Genomic DNA, 22,345 nt, shown 5'->3' with positions numbered 1-22,345 from the left:
ATATATATTTTATTTCATCCTTAATATGTTTGAGATACAAAATGAATTGTAACAATATTCATTCAAGTAATTAAAAAATATTAACTTATTAAATACTCTTAAAATATTTACATATTTAGAAACAATTCAATATTTGTTTTTTACATTCAAGCTCATAAAAAAACATGACAATAAAATCATGCCCGTTATAATATTTGTTTAATAAAAAAGTATGTATATGTGATAGAAATAAAATACGCCACTCAAGCTAGCCTGTCTTCTATACAAAGGAATTCGTAAAAATTGTAACTGAAAAATAAACTTTACTACCTTGACATAGAAAAATTTAGGATACAATTCTATATATTATTTTCACAAATACGTTCTAAGAAATTTATTTAAAATCGCCGAACTTCAAAGCACTACATTATAGTATTATGTGCCTTTTTAATCCAAGATAAACATGAGCAAAGTTAGTAAAGCACTTGATGATCGGATGTGATCTGCATCCAACGTCGATTCAAAATTACTAATCAATACTTACCTAAATTATTAGTTGAAGAATTTCTACACATTAGTAATTCTGCCTCGTATTTACCTAAAGTTGATGTGTTGACCATGTTATGAAAAAAAAAACTTATGTATTCATAAAATCCCAACAAACATACGTTTTAACAAAATACTACACATGGATAAACAAGAAAAAAATTTTTCGAAGTTTTTCTTTTATGAACATGTCAGCCAAAAATAATTGTTATTAATTAATCTATGCGTAATTACAATTTTTCAGACAAAATAATTTAGTTAAAAAAAAACATCCGAATTTAGTATTTGTAGAGCTTACAAATGTGGCCCATAAATCAACGTCAAGCTCAGATCTAATGATGTAGCGGGTAGTAAGTCTACCACAGAAAATAAAAAAAAACAATCACTCATTTTTTTAAATAATTACCAAACATTCATTTAATCGTGAATGACCCTTCTGTAAGTAACAGACAGTTCTAAGTCTGATTTTGAAAAACAAAATTTTTTTTTGTCAAACAATGCCAGTGATTTATGAGACAATCAGGTTAAAAGGTTTTTGTTCTGTTAAAGTATTTTTTTTAACAATGGTTTTTAATAATGTGTACTTTATCAGCTTATATATATTAACTGACATTAATGAGCTGTTTGTCTTTGTAAATTGATATACATTTTTTAATCCACTTCTGAAATAAAAAAAAAATCATTTTACATAATTTTAATAAAATTGTACTTTTAAAATATTTGCTACATTATAACGCATACTTCTAGTATTGTCATTAATATTATTTTGAGTTTGTGAAATATATTTTACGTGATTTATATATTTTTATGAATTAATTTTAACCATTTCGGTACGGGCCTCTCACAGGCGGCTCTTACCTGCTGCGACACTGAGCTCGTCTTGCTCTTGTTTTACATTACTACTTACAGTTACGAATTACGTTCATCTAAAGTAAGTATAATTAACTGTAATTGCAGAGATAGTTTAAAATTTCTTGGTTGAAGACTATAGTCGACGCTCGGCCATGTGTATGGTTTTGTGACCAACAAGCGCCGTACCGAAGTGGTTAAATAAATATTATAAGCAAAATGATAGCAAATGACGCATTTACGTTTAATATATAAAGTTTATTTGCATTTATTGCATAGTATACTGAATCATTGTACAACTTATACATCCATGAACTTTGAAGTATTTTACTTTTTCTTTTTTAGTTCTTCAAAGCGTCGATTGAGGTCTTCGAAATCGATTTCATCAGGAGCGCTGGAATCTTGCGCGTTGTTAGATGTGTTAGAATTGTTGCTGTGAGGTACAGAAGGCAGTGGTAAGTCCGAAGGTACAGATGGCAACTCAGGTAGCTCCGGGAAATAGTTTTGTGGAGGTACTCTCGAACGGGGTTGTGGCGTCGGCACATGTGCAGGCTGTTGGCAATTACAAGATTAAAATCATTTAATGATTAATAATAAACTAAAAAACATACATGAGTATATGTGCATGAAATAATTATGAAAATTATCTTTTTTGCAGATGTTATGGTTTAATGTTACATTTTATATTCTCCGATTAAAAGTAACACCGTAACACTTATAATTTACTTCATCGGTTAATCATAACAATGTACGAATGAGTTTACATTTATGACATAATGTCAGTTTAATATGTTAAGGCAAAACGAAGCGCTTAGGTACATGGATAGGTTGCAAAAAATAATAAAACCTCTACTGAAATTAAACAGTAACCTAATAAAGGTGTTTCAAAAATTCCAATTAAAAGTAGAAAAATTGTTTCATTTAAAAGTTATAGTGCCGAATAGAAAACACCAAAACAATGTTTGAAAGATAGTCTGAGAAATGACGGTTTTTTTTAATTATTAATAATTATTTGGAAGCATCTTTAGTAAATATGATAAATTATTTCATCTATAAGATACTTTGATTATCGTCGTTTCAGCCTATAGACACCCACTGCAAGGCATAGTTGTTGGCAATAGTAGCAACAAAAAATGTTTTTGTTAAGATTTTATCTATAAGTTTGGCGAATCGGTAAAAAAAAATTATCTGTGCTCTCTCTGCTCCCTACCGCCACCGAGCACACGTTTCTCTTTCTTGTAAAATTAATTTTTTGGACCAAGGCCTTCTAATTAAATACAGTCCACTAAAGTCAATCCCAATCTTATAAAATAGGCCTACCTCAAATGTATCTAAGGAGAGATCTACCATAATCGCTACGTGGAATTATGGTACGCAGTGAACACTGCTGCCCATCATGTGGAAACTTGTTTTGTGAGCAGTGGCAATCTTATATAATTAATGCACAAAGTGTGAATTATATGAAAGATTGTATCCCGACAATCTATAACTAGCGCCCTGTGATCATCTAATACTGCTCATTTCTTTTAAGTGAATATTGTACAGTTATTTTAAAAAAAAAAACTTTAATGTCACTGTTAATGTATTCTAGTAATAAACATTTTATTATTATTTTCATACACATGTGTTGTAAGCTATAAATGATAGGAAATAAGTTTAAAAAAAAAAGTTAAAAAACAAATAAACACAATTACCAAATCATGTGCAATGCTGTCATAAGCAGGCGGTAAGTTATGCATTTCTTCCTGTAATATGAAATTTCTCTTAGTAGTGTACATCCTAAGAAATGTTTTTTATTAATTTTAAATATTAAATGTGATTTAACATTATACAAGATATCCTATAAATCAACGTCAAGTCAAAATTCAATAAACCAGATAGTGACTGACTACAGAAAATTAATTAAAAAATATCATATCTCGTACTTTCAAAATTTACTACAAAGTTTTTTTGTCTTTTACTCTATTTATTTATATATATTTTTTATTTTATATCTTTGAATTGTAATAGACTGTATATTATAATACATAGAATATAGTATCATAGAAACTGTTTGCCATTGAATTAGAAATGCATGAGTTTCTGTCTACATGCATATGTTTTGCCGCTACGCTGTAGAGTGTGAAAATATAGCACCCGGCGATAAATATTACACATCGACCTTTGGAACGTCACATGGGTAGTGTGGGACAAAGATAGTGCTCTACGAAGCCGAAATTAGCAGATTGTCTCTTTCCAAAGGTCGATGTGTAATATTTGTCGCCAGGTACTGTATTACTAATAATTATGCGATTATTAAGCTATATAGCAGGGGTGGCCAAGCTTTTTAAAAGTGTAAGCCATTTTTCGAAATTTGAAATTTTTTGAGAGCCGATATTAAATACGCATTTAAAACTCGCAAAAGAATTTTTTTTTCACAAAAATCATATTTATGGCAATTATTTAAACAAATGTACAAAATATGTGTATTTAAGTTGAATGTATAGTATATAGTAATGAATTTTGTTGAATGGCACTCGTATATGACAGCACTCCTTATAATACTTAAGATGCCGGTTAATTAATTATGATCGATATTTGATTTTGATAATTTTATGGAGGAATAATAATAATAATCATTGACACCAGTAATTTGTTTCAATTTCCTAGGAGCTGACATAGGTTGCATAAATTTAAATATTGAAATAATTCGACAATCAATCGAAGCCAAAAATTCAGTTCAAAGAGCCGCATGTGGCTGACGAGCCGCAGTTTGGCCAACCCTGCTATATAGCATCTAATGCCTCAAGATAACAGAAAAGGTTTTATATATATAAGGTTTTATATATATTTCATATATAAATATGATCTTGCTGTTGTGGCTGGTGATATAATAAGTCTCTGAATTATCATGCAATAAATTTCGAAAGTTTATTAAACAAAAACTTTGAAAAATCATAAATATGTAAAAATATTGCTCTAGCTACAGTATAAATAAGGAATTTGGGGGCAGTGCCGCTAATTTATATTTATTTTAGAAAACAGATTTTCTGGGAGATTTTATTGAAGTAATTGGTATTATAACTGTTGCTCGCTAATACATTTTTAATAACATATTAATGCGCCATAATTTTAAATCTTTTATGAAAAATCCTTCATGTGAATTAGTATATACACATATAGATATATATATATATATATATATATATATATATATATATATATATATATATATATATAATAGTTCCATAAGATATCTATAAGATAAATGTTATATATGCATATAACATCCAAGAATTTTTAGTTGATAGAAATCTGTGGAACTTGGTTTGTTGACTCATTTACATGGTTTATATTAGAATGTACTCATAAAAAATTGTTAAATTTCATTTAAATGAGCAATTGTTGGGTTTCTGGTTAGCTCTTCTCAACAGATCAGAATTGCAACCCGGTGATGCTACTTATAAAGATATTTTCAATAAGAAATGAAATTCGAAAAAGTGATCTCTACAAAACCCAACTAATTTTAGAACTTGAGAGTTCGCAAGCTATAATTGACAGATATCATTATATATACATTATAAGGAGCTCAATTTGTTCAAGTTTTTATTAAATTTGGGTATTCTGGCATTTTACCGTGATACACAAATGATCTAAAGTTAATAATATACAAATGAATATTTTACATATTGTACAAACCAAAATCTGTGTAAATAAATGAATAAAGAAAAAACTCACCTGTAAGAAACTGTTGCTCAAATTCTTTGAATCCACTCCAGGAGGCAAATTGTAGTTCATCGGTGAACCACTCGGCCCACCTCCAAAGTTAGGCGGAGGTGTTGCTATAAACCCACCAGTTTTGCCGCCAGATGGTTGCTAGGAGAAAACACAGAAAAAAATAGAAATATTTATACATGGTTATTGGTTATAAAGGTAAAAGCTTTGTAGGGGAGAATGTATAGATGTAGATAGATATAGTAAGAAAAAGCTTAGTCATAAGTTGGATTACTACATATTAAAATTAATTATTGTTTACTATCTCTCCCTGTCGATTATGTCATGCCAGAAGGCCTGGTCTGCCTCATTCCAATAGAAAAAAAATAGTTTAACATTGTTCAGAGTGATCACATTATACAGGGGTGATTGGAAAGATGTTAAATATCTTTAAAGGTTTTTGCTAACAAATGAGCTATACATTCACCCATTTAAAGCATACACATACAATCAATCAACCTGTATACAAATTTCTTTTCACCCTACCTAAAAGTTAGTTGAATAAAGTTGGGTATCAACTTACAGAAGGATAAGAAAATGGTTGAACAGTTGGTCCTGGTAAGTTTGGCATCTGTGGCATGGGAGGTTGAGGCGGAAATCCAATGAAGCCAGGTGGCATAGGTGGTCCATTGATGTCAATGAGCAATGCGTCTCTACCTAAAAAGATAATATAAAAGTAGATAAATAAAGTGGACATTCATAAAATAGGTTCTCAAAAAAAAGATGGGGGTTCTGCTTAGAATGACACGAAACAGTGCGAGGGCAGTTTGAGAAAACATGATGATCACCACTAAGATATTTCAGAATGATTAACAAACCCATGGAAATCTTTGACAATAAATAAATTATTTAATGGTGTTAATTATTTTTAGTGAAGATCTAATATGACATTAAGTCATACACATAATATAACAACACACTTTTTATATCCGATAAGACATTCTTCAACTTACAGCTGTGAGGGTTCCAAGTGTGCTGTGACATGAGAATAGGCTATAAAGAAACAGAGGAGTTTCTTTTGTGGTCATTTTTATAATTCACTCCGAAGCTCTATTATCATTTAAAAAAATTGTTTTATGAATTTCTTAAATGTACGAGGGTCAAACTGAAAGTTCTTAGAAAATCAAAAACTAAGCATTCTAGCAAGTTATTAGTTTTATTATAACTTTTCAAAATAGCGTCCATTTACATCAATACATCGCTGCATTCGATGGAACCATTGAGAAAAGCACCTTGCCCACTCGGCCTTAGGGGTCTCTTCGACGGCGTTTTGAAACGCAGCCACTGCTTCTTCGGCGTCCATAAAATGTTTTCCTCGAAGTTTTTCTTTTATTTTCGGGAATAAATAAAAATCGCAGGGTGCGAGGTCGGGGCTATACGGCGGGTGACCCAGTAATTCCACGTCTGAGGTCGCCAAATAGTCGATCGTTTGCCTGGCGTTGTGCGACGAGGCATTGTCGTGATGAAGGAGGATCCTGCTGCGAGGTCGTTTCTCTCGAACTTTTTCCAAGACAAGTGGCAAACAGTTGTTAGTGTACCACTCTGCATTAACCGTTTTCTGATCCTCTAAGACAACTGTCGCGTAATGACCTGTCTTTCCGAAGAACGAGGCCACCATCTTTTTTCTAACACTTCGACCTCTCTTCGCTTTAATTGGCAACTCTTCGGAAGGAAACACCCACTGAGCAGACTGTCTTTTGGTTTCCGGATCATAACAGTAAATCCAGCTTTCGTCACCCGTTAGTATGTCGAACACAGCATTTGAGTCACCTCCGTTAAATTTTTGGATCATTTCTCGGCACCAATCAACACGGCGGAGTTTTTGAGCCTCGGTCAAATTATGCGGTATCCAGCGGGCACAAAGCTTCCTGACCGCTAAATGTTCATGGAGGATTTTGTGCACTTGACTCATACCTATGCCTAGACTTGTCCGAATCTGCTGATAGGTCACTCTTTTGTCAGTCTCTATCATACGCCGCACAACACTAATATTGTCTTCAGTCGTCGCTGTAGAAGGCCGTCCCTCACGCAAATCATCGGTGAGATTAGTTCGACCACGTTTGAATTCATTAAACCAGTTGTAAACTGTGGCACGAGATGGGGCTTCATCGTGAAAAGCCAATCGAAGTCTATCATAACTTTCTTGTTGACTTATATGACATCGAAAGTCATAAAAAATCATTGCACGAAAATTTTCTCGGCTTAAATTCATTCTGACGTGCACAGACAATTTTCATTTTGCCGCCAAATCGTAAAACAAATGACAAATGAATGAAATGTATACTCAATATTATTGGTAAAGAGTTCTATTTTCAAAATTTAAACTTATTTTTTTAATATAATGCTTTTAAGTTGCCAGTTCTAAAAACTTTCAGTTTGGCCCTCGTATTACAAGATAATACAGAGACATTTTATGGGAATGTATTGTAATACCATACACAGGGCCTCTTACTAATGTGATTAATATTATATTAATATTTTTAGGTAACAATTGTTATTTTATAAAAGGTTTCATATTGAAATACTTACCCTCTTCTTCTCTCATGACTTGTTCATCTGGTTGATACTCAACATTGTAATTCTTGGCAATCTCTATCAAATATCTCTCTACAAGTATTTTAGGTGGACTTTGGACGGATAGTTTGTGTTTTAACTTCTCACTAATTGTATTTACATTTTCACTGCGACATGCGTCTGCATAGATTTTGCCATATTTTGCCGTAAACAAGTCTGAGATTACTTTCAGTTCCTAAAAAAAATGTTATCTTATAAAATATGTACTCTATCTCAACCAAACATCTCACCGACCAAGTGTCAGATTATAATAGGGGACTGGAAAGTAATGTCATTTCTACCAACATATTTTACAGAGAAACTGATTGATTTTTACCACCCTGGCATTGAAAATTTATGTACTAGATTACAAAAGTTTGCTGATAAAGAAGATGAATATATTGTTGATTAGAAATAAATACTAGTTAAAATGTAATCATGTGAATTTAACTTAAGAAAGCAACATTTATTTCCGGTGCCCCTAATATTTTATCTATTCAATTGTGCAATAGTTAATAAAGTTACTGCATTAATTTAACTATATAATAATCTTTGGATTACTTGAATTATACATGTGTATGCTAGAAACTAGGGTACTTTTACAATAGCAGGGCGCAAATTAAACTATTCATATAACATACATTTATATTAAATATTCTTTTTGCATGAAACTGTGTTTGTTTGAAATCAAAGATATTTGTTAATAATCTAACCTAGACATTGGCAACCTTTTGAGTCACAATAAACAAAATTTATATTTTTTTAAAGATCCACAATCATTTTTCTTGCTAAATAATACTGGCATGTATAAATGTTTTTAATAAAAAAAAAAACTAATCTATTTATTCCTATGTAAGCAGTTTTTTTAACAAATATAATTTATATATGGTATGATTAGAAAATCACTTATTATAAAATAAAAAATATTGCATATGGAAGAAAAGAACCACAGTTTTTTATCCAAACAACTGCAGATTGCAGACCTCTAAGCTAACCTAAAGATTCTTATTGTGGCACTCTTAAAAAAGATTCCAGTTTCAGTTGCCCCCGGAATCGAACATTCTTGTTATGAAAATATTAAGTTTTTAGAATATTCCTATCAAAAAAAAATTCTTATGAATAAATAAATTCGTTTTTTTATCAAAAACATTGAGCACATGGCTCCAAAAATATTTCATTTAAGACTGAGAAATTTTGGAGTGTCACATATTATTTTTGCATGTACTTGGTTAACAGAAATGTATAAAAACTGTAAATTGAATAAATTTAACTTTTCTATAATGATATCATTAGAATTAAATTATGTAGCTACAAACATGCTCTAAGAGAAGATCCTATAACAATCACATTTTTTGTAATAAATGAATTAAATACAGTTGTAGTTATATTAATTCTTTCCAAACTTTTATTATCACTTAATCAATACAAATGAATAAGATTGGAGTATTTGTTTGAAATATTAAAATAACCACTTTTTATTACATAACTGTCCATCAGCCTGTTTGATGAGGCTTACACTGGCAGGTAGCTGATGTAAGGAGTAACTAAGGCTACTTTTATTTTAGAAAAAAAATTATAACATACTAATTAAAATAATCCTTTTTCCAAAATTCCATACAGATGAAGTTGTGGGCAAAGCTAGTATACTATGTATTGGCATGGGATTAAAAAGATTGTATTTTAAGAAAATACTGTATGATAATTCAGAAGCATTGCATTGAAGTTGTACAAGCATACACAATTGCATACTAATCTATAAATTACATTTCTGGTGCAGGTCACTAAATTAATTAATTTATATTATTGTTTATTCTGGTATAACAAAAACTATGGAAAAATATATACTACAATGTTACAAAAATTTATGCAATTTTTTTTATAACATTGTTAAAAATTAAATATTTAAGCACCTACCTGTACATCAGTATGCATCCTTGGTGCAACCCAAATAAGACTAGATATTGCTTCTGCTAATCCTTCATCCAATTCTTTCATTTGTGTAACAAGACCAAATCTAGCAAGTATCAAATCGCAGTACATTTCAACAATTTCCATTGCTTCAACCATGTAATCCTCCCTTTATGAAAAAATAAAACATTTGACTAATAAAATCTACTTCAAAATTATGACTCATTACAATACTATGGAAAATAACTATCCATTGCTAAACAGGGTGAGTAAAATGTCATTTTTGAATAAAGTGACACTACATAGCTATAATCAGACCTGCCCGCACATACGTACCAAAGGGATCTAAGAGTTTAGTGGTTTCCCAATCCAGTAACAAATTTTAGAATTAAGGCAAATATGCATCTGATTATATTTGATGTTCTTTGACATTGATTTGTTGATTTCCACTGTCTTCTATTTAAATTAGTATGACTCCGATTTATGCAAATATGTTATACTATTTCAATATAAATGAAATGTGGTACATTATGGAAAAATAATAATAAACGTTCTAAATCGCACAGACAAAAAATGTCCAGGATATTCTGACGAGCTCAGGCTAAAACCAAATATATGCACCAAACATACCTGATTATATGCTCAACTCTGATTTTAGCACGTTCACTTTTTCCTGCTGCAATATATTCAGCTATTTCTTTACGAGCTTTAAGAGCTAACTCGGTTTTCTTCTTTTCAAGGAGTTTAAGACGATTAATAGTAAGCCTTAAATGAGTTTTGAGCTTCGTATAGTTTGGGTTAGTGGAAAACATATTCGTAACTGTTAAAACACAAAAACAATTAAATTATAGATGAGTAAGACGTATTTCACTGATTTGTTTGTTGCATGAATCATCTCAAGGCGATTATTATCTAGTCTGTCAATATGACACAAATATTTCGTTTTACGCAATAAGTAAATTTAAAATTTTCATTTTTTATCTTATTGGTAGCAAATTTAATAAAATAAACTACACCTTAAACTAAACAGCAAACAAAAATCTAATTTAATTAAAAATGTTTAAAATTTTTTATTAAATGGGATGTAATCTAGAGATTTCAAATTTAGGTACTAATAGCGGAAATAAGGAACTTCTGAGGCAAATTAACATATCAGAAAGTTTCAATTGATAAATTATCTGAATATCAACTACGTATTTCATAATAAATATTTAAACTCTACGAAATTTGTTAGAAATTTAATATAAATGAAGACATTGTTTTATTTGAATTACGATAGAGAAATCTTTTTATGCTAAAAGTTCGATTCTTCAAAATCTTTAGATAACAAAAATCATTTACATGGAAAATACAGAATTTGTTATGAACACATCATAAATTCAAAGAGCGTAAATGTTTTTCCAATCGTAGGAATCTACTTAATATTATTATTGTGCTTACTAGTATTACGATTGGAATTATTACTTATGTACTATTTTTTATGGTAGCACCGTATTTGGGGCCTCACGATCAACCTCTTTAATGGACGAACAGTCTATTTACATGATAATTTTTTTACATATTTTTTTTATTTTCATACTCATCTTTCGTCTTTCATTCTTACCTCTAACTTCTTTCATGTCTTTCATTACTTTCCATACATCGCCTCACTTCGTTTGCGTTCCCTCCAGGATTCCACAATTTTATATTCGTTATTTTTATTTCTCTAACTTTTATGCATTGTTTAACAATTTATTTATTCTTAATTATTTTCTTACTATCTATATCCCTTGATTTACATTTCTATTATTACAGCTATTTTATCACCTGTGTTTTTTTATTTTCATTATTCTTGTCTTTTTACATTTTTCTTCCAATTTCACTTTTTTGGCGACACGCATTTTTACTTACCTGCGAGGCGATGCTCTCCTACTCTATCTCTCTGCTAACTGAAACTGGTATTCTGCTCTTACCGCGCCAAATACGGGACAACTGGTAATTAGATTAGACGGTCTGGTCCACACCCGGATCATAGACGCACGTGGAACTCTAACCGAGTTTAAACTTAAACAGGTACTCGGAAAATTCTTGGTGTTCTGGAACCATTTGAATCAAATCCAGCTTAATTTGACGTAACATGCCAAGATGGCGTCGGGAAAACATTTCTGCATTACCGAAGCCGTCGTGGCTTCCATATACTTCTTACTCTATTCGCCAAGCATAAGCTATTGCTTGACGAAATGAGATAGGGCGTTATCTGTGCTTCGACATTATAGCGGGATCGGAAAGTAATGTCATTTTTGTTGACTTATTTTACAGAAAAAGCGATTGTATTATGATAGAAATAGTAACTTGTTAAAAATGTGAATTTAACTTAAGAAAGCGACATTATTTTCGGGTCCCCCTACTGCTTTAAATTTGAAAATATAACGTTTTACCGTGATACTTTTTCTCAAAGTTATCTTGTACGGCCTAAAAATCCAAAAATTCAATACCCTGATACAAAAAATAAAAATATATCATGTAAATGACTTAAAGAAAAAATACACATATTTATGAAAAATTTAAATTTTATTTTCCATACATCTGTTTTTATTTTTTAATTCACAAACGACACATTATTTTAAGTACATATACTGTCAGATAGATTCTCATTGTAAATAACACATTTAATAACATTAAATTAATGAAAATGTATTTTGAGCATATTTGAGTATACCTATATCAGATCTCTATATTACATTTACAAGTAGTATATGAGTGTATTCATTAAATGGCACAATAACATTGTAACAAAAATATAATTTTGTTAATACATAGTTAATACATTTTCAAGGACATCTAACATTAACTTTCAATATTTTATTATTACAACAATGTAATAATAGTTACAAACTAATTTTGTAATTACTTATAACATGGTGGTTCGATACAAATTTGGGCTTAAATTGTAAGCCTTTTTATCAGAAAATAATACTATCAAAGATTAAACAACTTATCTAAGAATATTTACATAACTTCTACTATAAATGTATAATTCATTACATTCATTAGTTTTTAAAATTGACGAATTTTTCTTTTTTGATGCAAATTCTACAAAAGAGATCTTGAGCGAGAACCTAAAACTAAAATGTAAATAGGCAACCGAATACTCATCCAGTTCAAGCTAAGCTCGCTTATTTTCATATTGTCGTGAGAACTATTTATTTATTGTCACAATAATTAATATTTTCTAAAGGATGTTTGTTTAACAATAATAAAATGAGTAAATACATAGACAAATTGTTTAAGTCACCACTACATTATGTATAATAAAAAGAACAAAAAAATATTCAAAATAATACTGCTAAATTGCAAAAATACTCAAAAAGTGCTTCAATTAGTATTAACTTAAATTGTACATTTGAACATTCAGTCAATACCTACTTCAATACTTAATTTCTTCTCAACCTTATTTATACAATTTTCACAATCATCATGGAGAACAACAGTTGTAGCACTGACATTTGAAGGACTATGAGAGTGTGTAATATTTGTACGATTGCTGTCAGCCAAATGTTCTAATTCATGACTTTCTAAATTAGGAATACCTGAACAAATAGAACTGACGCGAGAAACTGTTTTTCTCTCCTCTATTGGGGAATCTTTAGTGGAATTTCTTCCAAACACATGTAGAAGAGAACAAAGGAAAAATGTTGCATAAATCCAACTGACAGACATTATTAAAGCTAAAAAAACACCTATCTGTGAATATGGTAACAGGTTGGATCTCAGTAAAAATATTCCTGCAAATCCTGTAGTCAGTGCTGCAGCTGCGGTTGGTCCGGAAGATGCAGTTAATGCATATTTTACCCTAGTAGACTTTGTACCACTGGCACTTGTATAACTTAATGCATAATGGAGACTAAAATCTACTGCTAACCCTGCTGACGTTGATATTGCTACACTTTCTAATACATTTAATTTCCATTCACTTAACACTAAAATAGCTATTGTTACTGTAGAAGAAAAAATCATAGCAATCAATGCACAAATACTGGTAATAAAACTAAATGTCGCAGGTATTAGAACAATAAAGCCCAAGCTTGCTGATAATATTAAAGCCATCAAAGTTCCACTTGCTAATGTTTTTTGCAAATCATAAAATTGTAGGTCTGATAAAAACCAGCCATTACTCATGCCTGGGGGAGCAGATTTAAATTCATGCTCCGTCCAATTTTCAACTTGAAGAAAAAAGTCATTCATTGCAGTAAATGACATTGAATATGGAACGACACTTTCAAATTCAACTACAATCGCTGATACATTAGGAGGATTGGCACTTCTAAGAAATTTCGGCCCAGCTACCCCTGGCATGAAAAGCTCTCTTGGAGTTTGATACAAGGATTTCATTGCTGCTAATATACAAGTATCAAAAACTTCTTTTGAAAATGGAAAATGAGAAGTTTCACAACATGGAGTCCTATCGATTTTGTCAATATTATCTATGCAACGTCTGCTCATGAACATTCGAAAACTTTCAATGAAACAATTTGGCAATAGAGGTCCCAGAGTGTGCTGATAAAATGGTTGACCTTTTATTTTCTTGCAAAACTCTGCCAACCACAATTGTGACTTAGGATTAGATATAGAAAAGTCTGTGTCAAAAACTAAATGTCCAGTTGAAAAAGGATCCATATGGTTCCCATTATCAATAGCTTTTACACCCCATATCCACCGTAAAGGCATTTTACTACCAGTCCCTAAGTCTTTACCAAATCTTTCAAATAGAAACCTGTCTCTATATGCCAAGTCATAATTTTCAAAAGGATGAGATGATTGGAAAAGCTGAAACCGCTTTGAATCTGGTAACTGAAGTCCAGGAGCATAAAAAACTACTACAACACTAAAAACTCCTATAGCACCCAAAATTACCACAATAACTATGTATGTCTTGGTAATAAATGCTATGATAAATCTATTTAATTTAACATTAAATTCTGCTGCCAATTCATAAATTGCTTTAAAAATCACAATCTTACACGTTTTTTTTCTCCTTCTCTTGAATTTAACATCTAGTATAAATACTGAAAGAGGCAACCAACTAATCATGAGTAAAAAATTCACCAAAACTGCTGTACCAGCAAATACACTGAAACAGTTTATTGCAGGAATATAGCTAACATAGGAGGCAAAAAATGCAACTGCAGTGGTTAAAGTTGTTACAAACATGGTAAGAATAGAATGTTTTAAAGTCTCTTCAAGGATTTGAATCATGATAGTTTCACCAGCACTAGAAACATTCTTAATATCAGTTAGCCCGCTATCTTGGCTGATCAAATTATCTCTAATAAGCTGCTGGCTAATTGTTTTCCAAATTTTGACATAAAGAAATGCATCGTCTGCACCAATCCCTATCACAACAACTATTACTAGTAAATTCATAAAAGGAAAGAATTCTAAATAGAACACATAGATATACAAGAAGTATGCAACTCCAAGTGAGTATGTTATAGCTATGAACAATAATATAGTTAATATCAGAGACTTAGTATACATCCATACACAAACAAATACAAAAAATCCACCTAAGCCCATCAACCAGGTATCTCGAATTATCCATAAATCAAACAGTGCATTTTTCAGTCCAAAGTCTATAGCAGGTATACTTAAAGTGTCATAAGATAAATTAGAACCTTGTAATTTCTGGTAGTAAGGCAAAACAGTACTGCTGCATGCTAGGGGAAGAAATATCATTACATTTTTAACAAATGTTTCTTTGAATGTTGGTGGTGCAAAAGCTTCCGCATCTATCAGATAAAATAGTAAATTGTAAATGGCATCATACTGCGAACAGTATTTTGGTACCCTACATTGATTTAATTCACATGATGCCATTAATTTGAAATCATGGAAGTAACTGGCGCATTTTCTTAAAATTACAACTGCATTGTTAACATCTTCCCTTGTAATATTATCACATGAAGTCTTGCCAGACATTAAAGCTATATAATTTGGGACACTCCAAACTGGACAACACATATCTTCATTGCTCGTAGATCTTTGACATAATTTATAATACTCCTTGCCACCTACTTGAACCAGCAATGACTGTAATTTACACATTTTTTCAACATTTTCAAATTCTAGCATAGATGAATTATTCTCACTTGTTACAACTAAATGAGAGTATTCTGAAATAGGTGCTCCACACATACCTGAAGCATAATTGTGGTGAATAGGCTTATCTGGAGTTCGCTGCATAGATTTCAACGAAAGCCATTGTTTTCTTGTGTAATTTTTTAACATCTCTGCATTAAGATCTTCATATGAAACATTTTTTCCAAATCCCCAATGAACATGTGTTGAATTCTTAGTTGAAATGTCTTTGGTTTTTTCAATAACAGTGTTGTTGTATTTGTGTTTTTTGTTTTTGTTATGGCTTTTCTTTTTTGATCGACCATGACTTGATCGTGATTTGTCATGAATAATTTTATTATATGTCTGGTTCATACGCTTCTGGTCTTCTATTTCTTTGGGGTTAACAGCGAGTCTTTTAGAAGGCCGGGTTTCATCGATAAGGTTTTCCCAAGCAATAAAACGTTCAGCTAAAGTGGTTCCTCTGGTTTCAAATCCCACAATGGGGTCCGCAAAAGATGGTAAATCCCGACAAATGAATGGAATCATTGACAAAACTGTGAAGACAACACTTAAGACAAACATGAAGAAGTAAGAATGACGGACAATAAATCTGGCATAAAAAGTAAACATCTTGTGATGATATCGTTGAAATCATAATTAGTCGATTACGCCATGCAATCAGACAAGTAGAAAATATTACATTCAATTAAACTTAACACAAAAATGTTTAAAAAGTTTCAGCTACATTTTCGTTACAATAATAATACTTCAACATAAATGCCTTCTGAGATCTAATTCACTCTTTATGACAAGAAGAACAACAAATGACGCATTTGCACTGGGTTTGGATTTGACGCTGTTATCAGTAATCAGCTGTATAAGCAACAGACTATAAATGGATAGAATAAAAGAAATTATACATTTGCGTGACGTGATCTATGTAGTTGTAAAACTCTATGGCATAGAAGATAATAATTCTATAGATCATGTTTACTAGTTGAGATACTCATAATATATAATATTACATAATATTTTCAAAAAGCAATTACATTGTTAAAACCGTTTATAAATTATTTTTAGGCGTCCAAAAGGAACAAACATGTAAAATCAAGGGAATTTCTATCACAAACAATAGTAAAAAAAAAGATTTTGCCAAATACATAAAAAATATTCCTTGCGGTAAAAGTCTGTTTTGTAAACTTACAATAATATGATTCTAAATTTTTCTATGATGATTCTATGCAAATATGATTCTAAAGTTGATAATCCACAATTAAAATAAAAGTGATTTTATAAAAAAAAAACAAGTAAAAACTTTCAGGAATTGTAAAGCTTTCATTAAAACTGAATTAACAAAAACAAATAACATTAATGTTATGTATTTAATAAAAATTGCTTTAATCAATGGTTTATACAAATATCTCTGTATTGTTTACTTTTATTATATATGATAAAACCGCAATGTTAAAATTACCCATATCACGCGGAGACCACCAAAATGAGGATGAGGATACTTTAAAGATAGATATCTTTAAAAATCTGTCTTTCAAAGTCTATGAGTAATAAAATTATATTTTGCATATAGCAACAAAGTTGTGTCTTTGGTTTCTTGTGATCACAAGACTTCTCCGTTTTGAGTTTTCTGTCAAGGTAGGATTGGAGAAAAAAGGCCGTCCCTTTTGGGATCTTCTGGTTCAGCAGCTCCAATTAACACAAAAAATCATCCAAGATGAGGTACTTCTTAACTTACCTGCTCCTGCTGCTGATAGGAATCGTGATACCGATATTTTCGATGTACTATCTCCTCAACGGGAAGGGTGAGCAAATTAGTTTTGGATGGTTCCTGGAAAACACGTCCCCGTATATGTGGGGAACGTTGGGAATCGCTTTTTCAGTAGCGTTTTCCGTGGTGGGCGCGGCGATGGGAATACATACGACGGGAGTGAGCATAGTTGGTGGAGGTGTCAAAGCTCCCCGTATCAAAACCAAGAATTTGATCTCAGTTATCTTCTGCGAAGCCGTGGCCATTTACGGATTGATCACTGCGATCGTGCTGTCTGGTATGCTTGAGAAGTACACGGAACCTTTGACTGATTTGTCAATCAAGAACCAGAACTGGATGGCTGGATACGTAATGTTCGGCGCTGGCCTTGCTGTTGGATTGGTAAACTTATTCTGCGGTATCGCTGTTGGAATTGTAGGCTCTGGAGCTGCACTCTCTGATGCTGCGAATGCTGCGCTCTTTGTAAAAATCTTAATTGTTGAGATTTTCGGGTCAGCTATTGGACTCTTTGGCCTCATCGTCGGCATTTACATGACGTCAAAGGTTAAAATGGGCAACCAGTAATTCAAGAAAAATATACTTGAACATAAGTGTAAGTAATTTTTTTTATTAATTACATATTTTAATATTTCTCTTATCTATAATTAATGTTATGTGTAATGTGGGCAGTGTTACAAATTCCATAACTTAGGTGGTATATATTTTATATAAGGCATGTGACCAATTGAGATAAAAAAAATTTTTTCTTTATCTAATTTCTTAAACATATCCTAAAAATTTGTAAATTTTCATGTTATGTGGTACAAATACCAAAATCTATCATCTTTAGCTAGATGATAATATAGATAATAACATATTGGATTTTACTAAGTGATAAGTAATAAATATATAAAAACTCATTAGGTTTTTGTGGAACCCTACAATTTACATTTGGAGAATATGGATTATTTAAAAAGATTATTGGGTTATTTGTTGTCTTGAATATACAAAGATATATATATATATATATATATATATATATATATATATATATATATATATATATATATATATATATATATATTGTTTAACCTGTTTTAATTTAAAATTATATAATGGGTATTACACTAGACAACTAACACTTAGATACACACATTAAAAGTTTTTATTCTTAATAAATGCCAATTATTGTCATATTAAATCTAAAGGTTATTTTCAGTTTTTTGAATGAGTCGCAATAGGTGATTTTAATTAAAGGCTTCAATCAATTAATTAGTATTTACTACTTAATTGTTGCATTAAAATGTTATATTTGTTAAAGATTCTAGTAAAACATCCGCATGAATAGTATATATATTAATCCATTTACAATATTGATACTCAGGCGGAATCTAACAAGAGAACATAATTATGTATTAGTGAATGCAGCTTCTACAGTTTTGGTCCAAGGACATGCCTCACAGACTGTGACATCTTTTTTAACTGTTTCTGTGCTATGGTCATGTTATATAATTTACTCAAAATTATTCCTTGCCTTATGTAGTCATATCCTGAATGTATGATTGGTCCTAAATTACTAGGTTACCATTACTCTAGTAAAAATGTAATATATTGTAATGATCAGGTTGTATATTTACAACGGTGGCGTTTTTTTATGGGTGTCATAGCTGGTGCAAACACCAATTATATGGTTTGATAAAAAACTTTTATCTTGCTTTTAAAAACTATGTAATAAGTTTGAAAATGGGTGTGTTAGTATTCTGTTTTTCATGAAAGGAGGCAGACATGTAGATTATTATTTGGAAGTGCTCAGTAAGTAATTGATCAGATAAATTAAAATGCAACACTCTTTATCACACAAAAATAGATCTTTTGAAAAAAGAATGTTAAAGTGGGTCAGTCAAACACTAAGTCATATAACCTTAAATGTCTCTAAACTGTGTTTACTGTTATTTAAATATAGTTTATGAGTCATTTATATGCTGTGAGTCTTTAAGGTTCTTACAGTTTCACCGGTACTGAGATCACAGAGCAGAATAAGCCACAAACTTATCCTGTGGTTCAATTTGTTAGGTGCAGAATGGTGATTTTTGCACTTAAAAATAAAAATTCATGATAATTTTATACATTTTTGGATAGTTTTTAAATAATTGTAATGGACAAGATGTTGATCTTTTAATAAGATTCAAGATTTTTATTCATAAACACTTTTGGTATAAAGCCATATTTGGACTTGAAAAAAAAAAATCATTTTCCAAATAAGGAAATTTATTAATTAATTTAGGAGTCACAATTTTTCTCAAATTAATTAAAAACATTGATCTTATAAGTTGCTTTCCTTATCAGCTGATTCATCTGTAATCTGCAATACAAATATTAAAGCGTCAATGAGGTGCAAACAAATTTATTCTGTGTGCAATTATTATGAAGAATAGAAGATCAGACAGATCTTCCTAATGTCTCGATTCCCTAACTCTCTCATGGCCAGTGACAATAAAACTATGGTAGTGTGCAAAAGCAGTTTTGATAAGAGACAGTTATAATATGATTGTGATTTATAACAGGAAAAAAATTTAAAATAGGTGTTAGCATTAAATAGTAATCATTGCATTTCATATCAGGTTCTTGGTAAAATCAAAATTCTGAAAAATTCCACCTTGACTTTTCAAAGATGCTTAGCAAGTCTTTTTGAAAGGATAAATATTTGTTTCATTGTGAGGTTTAGCCCCTCTATACACCACAACTTCCACTCTTTCACAAATATTTTTATTCAAGCACATAAAATACTGTCTCTGAAAAATATTGCATTGTATAAACATGTGTATATTATTATGACATTATTGTTATTTTTTCTTTCAGTACACAGCACTGGACCATCCAGCCTTGACCTCCAACTAGAAATTTGTGACGACCAGTGCAAAGCGCAAATACATCTATCACATGAGTGACATAGTTTTCTATATTAAGTGTTGGTTGGACTTGTGTACTTCTTATACATATTTCATTTGTTGAAGTTATTTTACAAATTCTAATTATTGTGTTTTACTCTTGAGGACAGTTTGTTTAAAAAATGACTATCTCATCTTAGCACCATCATCTTAATAAATTGTTTTTAAATTATTTGAATATTTCAGTGCTAAGGTGTTAGATAGTCTGATGAACAGGTCTGGATTGTATTGGAGTGTTTCAGACTTTATTATAATCAGTAGAATTTGTGTTGTAATCCATTTTACAGTGTCCTGATCCAGAATTGACTAGGTACCCATTGCATGACATCCTAGCACTATGTTAACTTTATATTTACTATATGTATTTCTATGTACTACTGTATACTTTGCTATAGAATTAAACATCAGTAAGATTTGGTAGATTTCTTTGTATTACTGCTGAATAATAAGGTGCTCAAAATAGTTTAAAATAATGCAATGTGGTATCTAGTCACTTTTTATAAGGCTTAAACATTCCATGAAATCTTAATGCAACTTGTAAAGGCTTCTATTGGTTCATAGCAGACATAAACGTTTTGTGAATAGTCCAGTACTATATTTCCAATTAGGAGCACAGTAAAAGATCTTACACATCTTCTGGGGTGTGTGTTAATAAGGTTTCAAATTAAATACCCCAATCTGTGTCAGCCCTGTGGTGTTGTATACTTTGATTTAGCTTATGTGTGTTTTATGAAAATGCTTTTAAATAACCTAGCCGTCTATATTTCGAAATTTATAGGGAATACATGTTATATGTAGTTAAGAAATATTCAACAGAGATTATTCCTTTGCAAAGTATGTTTACTGTCTATGATTCAATTATTAAGTCCAAAAGTATTATGTTAATAAATATTTTCATTTTATTTAATTGACTAAAACGAAATTTTTATTACTGGTCCTTTTATTTAACCTGGAATATTGATTTGTATGAAATGTTTGATGTCACTAGCAAATGTAAATATTAGTTTGATCCCTTGCAATGTTATGATACAAAACTTAATAATTTATTGTAAAAATGTTATTATGCATCTTATCTTTAGACAATGATACAAAGCCATATATTTATGGAAGTTCATTTGTATTAGGCACAAATTCAGTGCATGTTCATACAATTTGCAACAAAAGAAGTGAAATAAGTGAATATTATAAGGTCAGTTTAAGTACGATTTACTGATGCAATTCTAATAATATATTTGTGCAAATGTAGATACTATGTATGTTGAAGATTAAATAGCTAAAAGTATGTTTGTTTTTATTTCATTCCCAACATTTGACTTTTCAGGTAACTAATGCGCAATGGATAAGATATTCAGTCTTGTATTAAAGTGTTGCCTCGGAGTTGCCACATTTAAATTAAACAAAATCTGGGATGTTTATGGGCATTTGTGAGAGAAAAGCTATACTTGTCTGCATGCAGATAGATTTCGAAAAGGCAAAGGTTTGTTAATTTATGCATTTATTCTTATTACACATATTATTTATAGTGACTTATTGTGTAGAATTTCAGAAGTGCCCAATTTAATAAAAACTAATCATTTCGCTCCCTTATAATGGTATCTTTCAACTTTTAAGTTACGAAGGTTACAAACGCCATTTGATCTAAGAACCCACAACTAGTGCAGGTTTTTTGGGGATCATTTTAACTATATACTTACTACAGTAGTAGTGAAATTGATTCCTTAGTTATACATTTTGGACAACATAATAACAATAAAAACATCTAATAGGATATGTAGTGTAAAAAAATTGATAATCTAAGCAACGGTGGTTCTATAGGCGCAGTCATCATTCGAGGCGATAAATTTAAACCTTAGGATTGAGATAATAGTCAAAGGAAAAGGAAAGCTTAGTAGTATTATCACTTAAAAAACCTTCACACTAAGATTTTTTTTACAAGTTTTGTTTAATA

The 22,345-nt window shown here is 30.8% G+C and overlaps 3 protein-coding genes across 4 annotated transcripts; 1 reads left to right on the top strand and 2 right to left on the bottom strand.

The window, feature by feature from the left end:
- Window positions 1-33: 33 nt before the first annotated feature.
- Ist1 (IST1-like protein) lies at window positions 34-10,470 on the bottom strand. Of its 2 annotated transcripts, XM_068774215.1 has the most exons (7): window positions 10,219-10,470; window positions 9,595-9,757; window positions 7,657-7,876; window positions 5,651-5,784; window positions 5,092-5,229; window positions 3,069-3,119; window positions 34-1,926 (listed from the first exon to the last, which is right to left on the bottom strand). In XM_068774215.1, the coding sequence occupies exons 1-7, from the start codon at window positions 10,398-10,400 to the stop codon at window positions 1,702-1,704; spliced, it is 1,113 nt and encodes a 370-aa protein (XP_068630316.1). In that variant the 5' UTR covers window positions 10,401-10,470; the 3' UTR covers window positions 34-1,701. The 2 variants fall into 2 exon arrangements, with proteins under 2 accessions (XP_068630316.1, XP_068630317.1); XM_068774216.1 differs by lacking the exon at window positions 3,069-3,119.
- Window positions 10,471-12,199: 1,729 nt separating this feature from the next.
- On the bottom strand, window positions 12,200-16,482 carry disp (dispatched). Its single transcript, XM_068774190.1, has one exon. The coding sequence runs from the start codon at window positions 16,315-16,317 to the stop codon at window positions 12,979-12,981; it is 3,339 nt and encodes a 1,112-aa protein (XP_068630291.1). The 5' UTR covers window positions 16,318-16,482; the 3' UTR covers window positions 12,200-12,978.
- Window positions 16,483-17,290: 808 nt separating this feature from the next.
- On the top strand, window positions 17,291-21,670 carry VhaPPA1-1 (Vacuolar H[+] ATPase PPA1 subunit 1). Its single transcript, XM_068774229.1, has 2 exons — window positions 17,291-18,062; window positions 20,309-21,670. Exon 1 carries the CDS (start codon window positions 17,417-17,419, stop codon window positions 18,032-18,034), a length of 618 nt encoding a protein of 205 aa, XP_068630330.1. The 5' UTR covers window positions 17,291-17,416; the 3' UTR covers window positions 18,035-18,062; window positions 20,309-21,670.
- Window positions 21,671-22,345: the final 675 nt, after the last annotated feature.

This window comes from Battus philenor, unplaced genomic scaffold, assembly GCF_028537555.1.
Source record: "Battus philenor isolate CCGP_79_NKW_IND1 unplaced genomic scaffold, ilBatPhil1.0.hap1 SCAF_7, whole genome shotgun sequence".
Taxonomy (NCBI): domain Eukaryota; kingdom Metazoa; phylum Arthropoda; class Insecta; order Lepidoptera; family Papilionidae; genus Battus; species Battus philenor.
This window is presented reverse-complemented; position numbering and strand designations above follow the sequence as displayed.